Genomic DNA, 9018 nt, shown 5'->3' with positions numbered 1-9018 from the left:
TTTATTTGGACAAACAAATGTGGTGTTCATTTTTGATCACTATTAGTTGTTTAAAATACCCCAAACACACATTTAATTATCCATACTGCATTTTTAGAATACTGAAGTATTCTAATTTCTCAAAGAAAAAGGAGCAAGGCACTAATAGTCTGTGGGAATGGATGTGTGTTGTGAGGTAGAGGACATGTACTGGTTACAAAATTATGTGCCTTAGTGAAACCTGACATTATACAGTTGTCCATATGCTTTTAGAGCTCCCACACCAGATTTATTCAGCAAAAACTGTCATAACCAAACTTTTTGTATAATCTTTGGATTGATACTCTTATATCTTTGTTCCTAAGTGTATAGATGACAGGATTCAGAGCAGGTGTGATAGCAAAGTCAGCAATAAACAGGTATTTGTCAACTGCTGATGTGGGGAAAGGCCACACATAGAGAAACATGCATGGAGTAAAAAAAAGAACAACCACGGTGATGTGTGCTGACAGAGTACCCAACGCCTTGGACAAGTCCCCTGAGGACCTTTTCCAGACGGTGATCAAAATGAACATATAGGAGAGGAGAAGCAGGAAGAAGGCTCCCATGCTCATGAAGCCACTGTTGGCAGCAACAACAAACTCAAACTTGTCTCCATCAGTACATGCAAGTTGTATGATTCGAGGGAAGTCACAGTAAAAGCTGTCTACTTTGTTAGGACCACAAAAAGGCAGGTTTATAACAAAAGAGAACTGGACCAGAGCATGGACCACACCAGTGACCCAGGCAGCAATTACAAATGAAATGCATATTTTAGGGCTCATGATGCTCAAGTAGCGCAGAGGCTTACAGATGGCTGTGTACCTGTCAATTGCCATGGCTATGAGCAGCACCATCTCCCCTGCTCCCATAATGTGGATAAAAAAGATCTGAGTCATGCAACTGTAGAAAGAAATTATTTTACATTCTTTCAGAAGATCTGAAATCATCTTTGGAACGGTGGTTGAGGAAACCCACACATCATTCAAAGACAGGTTGGCCAACAGGAAGTACATAGGTGAATGTAAATGAGAGTCAGCAAAGACCAAAATGACAATGAAGAGATTTCCAACAATGATTCCTAAGTAGAGTGTAGAGAACGTCAGCATGAGAAAAGCTTTCGTTTTCCAAGAACCAGAGAGTCCTAGAAGCACAAACTCAGAAACTATGGAGTCATTTAGTTGATCCATTGGCATGGGAAGTTTCAAATCACTTGATGCTAGGCATATGATGAAAATTTGTAGCTTAGCTACTAAAGGATATGTCCAACTTATGAAGTTCCTTGATTCTCTGAATATCAAAATCAGGAGAAAAAACTTTGAGTTGGATAGCAAAAGAATAAGCATCTAAAAAAATAATAAAGCTTTCATGGTAGTGCCCCTAAGGAAACACAAGCATAAATATGATAAAGGGAGGCAAATGGGTTTTCTCCTATTTATTCTCCAGCCAGACATTCTCTTATAGTAGGTTTGCTTTGTAGCATTTCTAAATGTGTTCCCTGAACTCTTTTCTAAATGTTTTCAGGTGTCTATTCACTTCAAATGACAGAAATATATCCATAGAATGTGTTCTTGTAGTATTTTGCAAATTTTTTTTCATGAATTTGTTTCACTGGTGAAAGGGAGGTCGAGGTACAAAGCTATTTTTATACATATTTCATTTGTACATTTCAGTCTTTCAACTCTCCCATTTTCTCACTCACAAATCACTATTAGTTACTTTTCTACAGTCTTACTTTTTCTTTAACATTTTCTACCAATGATGAGAAGTTGGACATGTTTTCTCTCTCTGACAGTTCCTTTAAACAGTGCCTTGCACTTTTTTCTATCATGTTGCAAATGACACAATTCCTTTCTGTATGACTATTATTTAATTGTATGATAGTTATTTCTATGTGTAAGGTATTGTAAATAGTAGAGTCATAAATATGTAAAATCAGGTATCTATTCGGTATGCTCAATTTGTTTGCTTAAGACACAACCCAAGGTAAAATAGTAGATAAATATGGCAGCTCTATTTTATCTTTTTGAGAAATGTCTATGATTCAATACAACTGCTACATGAACATTCTCATCACAAGTGCATAAAACTAAACTTTTACTTTATTCTTGATTAACACTGGATAATTTTGATTTGATAGTGGATGATACTGTTATTGCATTGTAGTATTGATTTGTGTTTCACTCATGACTTATGGTATTAACAAAGGATTTAAAATATTTATTTTTTGCTTTTATGCATATGACTATTTTGTCTGCATATCTATATCGCTCCACGTATGTGCAATTCCCAATGAAGTTAGAAGACGGCATTTGATCCTCTGATACCTGAGTTATTCCAGGCTGTGAATTACTTTGTGGGTAATAGGAATTTAACATGGGTCCCCTTTAAAAGCAGCAGATGATCTTTTCTATTGAACCATCTCAATATCCCCAATAGTGAATATTTTTCTACATGTCATTTGGGCATCTGTATTTGTTTTCTTTTGAAGTGACATTCATTCTCATTGCCCCGTGACTTTCAAATTGAATAGTTTTTTTCCCCAGGGGAGAATTTATATCATTTTGACTTTCTTAATATTACTGATGAATGTTCGTATTATTCTATTTTATTCCTTCCTTTTGGTTAGTTTTATTTTTGTTTTGTTATAGATCTGATTTATCATTTTTGTTTTCACTTTAGTGTAGTTTTGGAATCTTACCTAAAGATATGCCTATACCAATGTGATATTTGCATTAATGTTTCTTGTAGGTTATTTTTTAAATAATTCATGTCTTACATGTGTATACATGTATACTTTTTCTATACAGTTTTTATGAATGTTACTACCCAAATTGAGATGATTAAAAAAAATTAGTTTGTGACACTTTTATCATGGTCCTGCTTAGACATCAAATTTAGTGAATGTAAAAGTACACGTTATTAGTTGTCTAATTATATATCAATATACAACATTTATTATGTACTTCTCTTGTGCAGATATGCTTAGCAAGTCCATTAAATCTTAAACCATGTGAAATCCTGTATACATTCTTCATTCTTGTTCTAGATTTATATGTTAAAAAATAAACTCCACATTTACAGAACTATAAAGTGTCAGGTTCAGGATTTACATTTAGAAATTTGGAAAACATATTCATTTCTTTTGACTACAGAAATATGCTATTATGATTGGTACTTTTAAATATATCCCAAACTCCTTCCAATCAAACACCTTCCAGCTTATGTATCCTATAGCTATTATAAGCTCATTAAGATAAAAATCTCTGAAGTGATGTCCACTGTAACTATTCTTTTCTATTGCCAGACATTTCTCAGCAATCCTTGGTGTCCATTCAGTCAGTCTTATCATATAATTGCCATGGACACCATGTTCCTTGAAAGAAACTATTCTGGATATTTTTTATAGCAATAAATTTTTACTCACTGCTTTACTGTATTTCTCTCCAGGATTCAGTTCTGATTTTATTAATTTGTTTTTGTATATTTCTAATGCTTTGGCTTCTTGGCTTCATGAAGCTCTCATAACCACTTGCTCTCCTGTCCTTTAATGATCTCCAACTCCACTTTTTAAAGATTACAGCTTTATCTCACACCAGGAACAGGAAGTCTGGGTTTATTTTTGAACATGTAGTGAAATTTCTATTTTTCATTGAAATTTGGGCATGTAATTCCAAATCAGTAATTTTCCAGAAAGCCATTTCCTCTAAATAGGGAAAAAGACCTTCCTATGGACAAAATGTATCTTTGCTCCTTGTTTCATTTCTGTAGTTCATGCTATTGTTGTTTTTAAGAGTGCTGCAGCTATGATGCATAAAGCCCATGTCTTACATGCAGCACAGTGGCAACTTGAACAAAGCCCAGCACTCAGTGCGCATGTTGACTAACTTCACCAAAGCCATCAGTCCTTTTCCAGATTTCTTCTAGTGATGTGAGAACACTGAACTCTGCTCTTTATGATTCGTTGCAAACAAGTCCTTCTGATGACTGCAACTACATTCAGTCTGGCATTTTCTCAAGCAGTTTTCTGAAAAATTGTCTTCAACCTTTCTCCATGTTTTTATTTATATAAAGTGATGGTTTCTCCTATTTCAACTCCTAATATTTGGCGTGACTCACTCACACTAGACCCGTCTTGTTTTGTTTTATTTCAGCATCATGATACTCAGTTTAATTAGTATCTTACTATTAAATTATTTACCATTAGTTTTAATTTTGGATCCCAGAGTACAACGTCCAAAGTTAATATGCCATATTGAAAAGAAGTCTTTCTAGAGTTTCAAGTTAATCTGTAAAACATGAATTTATATTCCCATAGGCTAACCAAATCTGTTAATGTGTATTGTTACCATTCTCCCAGACACATAGAATAGTCACACCACAGACTTCTGCTCTTCACGTATATTTTCCAGGTGCACAGGTTATACTATCAATCAATTTCAGCGGTTCAGTTATTGTACCTGTTGATGATTCTTTTGGTTTCCTATTTTCCCACATCATATTCATGATTCATATTTTCCCACATCAAAAATGTAAAGTGATTGCATTATTTTCCTCCATGTTCTTCTTTGTTTCCAATCAGCATCCAATAGCAATGCTTACCTCTCCAACTGAGGGTCTTGATGAATTAAGTAGCCGAATATATCACATAGTACTCTGAAAAGCTATAAGCACAATGGGATTTCAGATATGACTTCCAGAAATTTTATTAATTAACTATTTAACTGATAGATTTATTATTTTTACAGAGTATAAATTGAACATAGAGTCTTGAACAAGTGATGCAAGAGTTCTACCATTGTTGGATAGCAGTCCAACCATGAACAAATAAGGATTATTTTTGAAATACTGTAACAAGATTACCATATATTAATCTTGTATACTTGAACTATACATGAAATTTTAGGGAAGGAATCCTTGCAGCACTATGGTCTAATAACATTTTGTAAGTAGAGATTTTTTTTTTAATTCAGCAATAATCCTTTGAAGAAAGTAGCAAAGAAAGAATCATTTGAGGATCAGAAAAGTGTTTGCCTCAACAAATTAAAGTCAAGTAAAGGAAAATATATAACCTATCACTGTCCCTTAAAAGCACATACAATATAATTAAAACAGAAAAAAGGATGAAATTTCTGAAAATAAATGACAGTTTATGCATTTACTTGAAAAATTTAACCTTCGGAAATATATTTAAAAATTGAACAGTCATTGTTTTTTACCGCAGCGTAGTACTCTAATGTGTATATATTCCATACTTTCTTCATCCATTCTTCCATTGAAGGGCATCTAGGTTGTTTCCAGGTTCTGGCTATTACAAATAATACTGCTATGAACATAGTTGAACAAATGCTTTTGACATATGATAGAGCATCTCTTGGGTAAATTCCCAAGAGTGGTATTGCAGGGTCAAGGGGTAGGATGATCCCGAATTTCCTGAGAAACCGAAACACTGACTTCCACAGTGGTTGCACAAGATTGCATTCCCACCAGCAATGGATGAGTGTACCCCTTCCTCCACAGCCTCTCCAGCAAAGGCTATCCTTGGTGTTTTTGACTTTAGCCATTCTGACAGGTGTAAGATGATATCTCAAAGTTGTTTTGATTTGCATTTCCCTGATTGCTAAGGAGATTGAGCACGACCTTAAGTGTCTTTTGGCCATTTGAACTTCTTCTGTTGAGAATTCTCTGTTCAGTTCAGCGCCCCATTTTTTAATTGGGTTAATTAGCCTTTTAAAGTCTAGTTTCTTGAGTTCTCTATATATTTTGGAGATCAGACCTTTGTCTGTTGTGGGGTTGGTGAAGATCTTCTCCCAGTCAGTAGGTTGCCTTTGTGTCTTAGTGACAGTGTCCTTTGCTTTACAGAAGCTTCTCAGTTTTAGTAGGTCCCACTTATTCAATGTTGCCCTTAATGTCTGTGCTTCTGGGGTTATACCTAAGAAGCGATCACCTGTGCCCATCTGTTGTAGGGTATTTCCCACTTTCTCTTCTATCAGGTTCAGTGTTTTCGGGCTGATATTGAGGTCTTTAATCCATTTGGACTTGAGTTTTGTGCACGGTGATAGATATGGGTCTATTTTCATTCTTCTACAGGTTGACATCCAGTTGTGCCAGCACCATTTGTTGAAGAAGCTTTCTTTCTTCCATTGTATACTTTTAGCTCCTTTATCGAAAATGAGGTGTTCATAGGTTTGTGGGATTAAATCCGGGTCTTCTATACGATTCCATTGGTAGACTTCTCTGTTTTTATGCCAGTACCACCCTGTTTTCATTACTGTAGCTCTGTAATAGAGTTTGAAGTCAGGGATGGTAATTCCTCCAGAAGATCCTTTATTGTATAGGATTGTTTTGGCGATCCTGGGTTTTTTGTTTTTCCATATAAAGCATGCAAATGGATGGAAATAGAAAACACTATCCTGAGTGAGGTATCCCAGACCCAAAAAGATGAACATGGGATGTACTCACTCATAATTGGTTTCTAGCCATAAATAGGGGTCACGGAGTCTGCAATAGGTGAATCCAAAGAAGCTAAGTAAGAAGGTGAACCCAAGGAAAAACATATAGTTATCCTCTTGGATAAGGGAAGTAGACAAAATTGCTGGGGAGAAAATTGGGATCTTGGGGGTGGGGTGGTATGGGGGTAAGGGGAGATGGGGAGAGAAAAGTGAGAAGGGGAGGATGAGGGGAACTTGGGGAAAAATAGGATTGGGATAAAGGAAGGTTGGATAGGGGAGCACGGAAGCACAATTCTTAGTTAAGGGAGCCATCTTAGGGTTGGCAAGAGACTTGAACCTAGAGTGGCTCCCAGGTGCCCAAGCCGAGGTCCCCAGTTAGTTCCTTGGGCAGCTGAGGATAGGGAACCTGAAACGACCCTATCCTAGAGCAATACTGACGAATATTTTGCATATCATCATAGAACCTTCATCTGGTGATGGATGGAGATAGAGACAGAGACCAACACTGGAGCACTGGACTGAGCTCCCAAGGTCCCAATGAGGAGCAGAAGGAGGGAGAACATGAGCAAAGAAGTCGGGACCACGAGGGGTGCACCCACCCACTGAGACAGTGGAGCTGATCTACTGGGAGCTCACCAAGGCCAGCTGGACTGTTACCAAAAAAAGCATGGGATAAAACTGGACTCTCTGAACATGACGAACAATGAGGGCTGATGAGACGCCAAGGACAATGGCACGCGGTTTTGATCCAACGCAATGTACTGGCTTGGTGGGAGCCTAGCCAGTTTGGATGTTCACCTTCCTAGATATGGACGGAGGGGGGAGGACCTAGGACTTACCACAGGGCAGGGAACCCTGACTGCTCTTTGGACTGGAGAGGGAGGGGGAGAGGAGTGGGGGGAAAGGGAGAGGGGTGGGAGGAGGGGGAGAAGAATGGGAGGAGGGGGAGGGAAATGGGAGGCTGGGAGGAGGTGGAAATTTGTTTTTTTTTCTTTCTTTTCTTTATTCTCCTTTTATCAATAAAAAAAAAGAAAATTGAACAAAATGTGAGATTCAACCATGGTAATGGGAAAGATAACTGAAAATTATAAAAAAATAATTTGTAAAATATCTATCCAACCACTGTATATATGTAACACATGTTCAGGGAAAGGGTCCTGTGATCTTATCAGAAAATTCACATTGTTTTTGAGACCTAGAGATCTTAGAATTATATAAATTAAGCTCTGATCAAATTAAACTAAAATTAAAATTAAAACTGGAATGAGCACAGTGAAAATTAGATAGGTATGAGTTCAATTTAATATGCTAAGTCATTTACTACAAATTTGTTGGAACATGAATAACTAGCTATAACTGGTTGTTATTAATGCAGGCCAATATTGAGAGCATCGATTTCTGATGATCTTATTAAATGTCTTAAAAAAATCTTTGGGCAATTACAAGTTTCTTATTCATGACACTTTACATATTAGACATATACCAATAAAGATAGACACACACACACACACACATATGAGTTTCTGTGTGTTTGACTGTGTGTATGCTACATGTATACAGAGATGCACACGGGATAGGAGAGAAAGGACTTTGGATGCATATTCTTGTCCTCTTCCACACCAGACACCAGAAGTCATCTCTGAGTCACCACTGAGTCATCTCTCCAGATGTGGAAATTATTTTAAAATTTTAGGTTAAGATTTATTTTTAAGGCCACAACAGTTTCAGAAACTTTTCCAGATTGTGTTATGATACTCCCCGAGACTATGATAATCCCGTGGCTGCTGTGGTCTGAAATACTTCTCAGCTTCAGTGATAGGAACATGAGTCACAGTGACTCCACAGGGCAGAGGGATCACTGAAGACCAAACCTTTTTAACTCTGACCCTGCTATTCTATTCCACGTGTCTATATTTAAAGGAAATGAGATGGCCAATGTCAGAATTTATTTTTACAGTATTTTACAGCACTGTATTTCTGAAAGTATAAAGTAATCAGAAATGGACTAATTACTCAAGTATACTGGCTGGTCAAATAGATATTAATTGTATAAAATAGGTTTGTACATTGTTGAATCTATAGTAAGTAGAAAAAACGTTTCATTTATAGAGTTACAGAGTAAACCTAATATTTTATTCTGGGAGGGACATTCAAGCTACTTTTCCCCTATGACAATTTTTATTAAAAACTAAGTTCCATGTTTATTTTAAAGCTCAGGTAAGCACAAATGTATTATCTATGTTAATCTCAATGGGTATCAGATAAAACAGTCTCTAGACTTTAAATTGTTGTTTTTAAAATTTATTTTCCTATTTTTCTTTGTTCATTCATATAAGTAGAAAGTGGCAGATCTATAATATATATACTAAGTATTATCTGGCTTCTAATAAAAATTTTGACTTTGAGAAAATTAAGTCATAAAGATGACAGAAGACTCAGAAGACACACACATGCACAATTAACAGAGGTTGTACAGAAGTGCACATTATTATTAAAAGCATTTAAACACTTTTGTCGTCAGTGTGGAGTGTAGGCTACCCTGTTGATG

General features: G+C 36.3%; 1 protein-coding gene across 1 annotated transcript; it reads right to left on the bottom strand.

The window, feature by feature from the left end:
* Positions 1-272: 272 nt before the first annotated feature.
* On the bottom strand, positions 273-1214 carry LOC142844347 (olfactory receptor 4F21-like). The gene has a single exon (XM_075962691.1). The coding sequence runs from the start codon at positions 1212-1214 to the stop codon at positions 273-275; it is 942 nt and encodes a 313-aa protein (XP_075818806.1).
* Between the last annotated feature and the right edge of the window lie 7804 nt (positions 1215-9018).

Source organism: Microtus pennsylvanicus, chromosome 2, assembly GCF_037038515.1.
Source record: "Microtus pennsylvanicus isolate mMicPen1 chromosome 2, mMicPen1.hap1, whole genome shotgun sequence".
Taxonomy (NCBI): Eukaryota; Metazoa; Chordata; class Mammalia; order Rodentia; family Cricetidae; genus Microtus; species Microtus pennsylvanicus.
The sequence above is the reverse complement of the archived record's forward strand: the minus strand, read 5'-3'. Positions and strand labels throughout refer to the sequence as shown.

Coding starts and splice junctions, on each gene's coding strand:
- LOC142844347 (XM_075962691.1), bottom strand. CDS start 1,214: ATGCCAATGGATCAACTAAATGACTCCATAGTTTCTGAGTTTGTGCTT.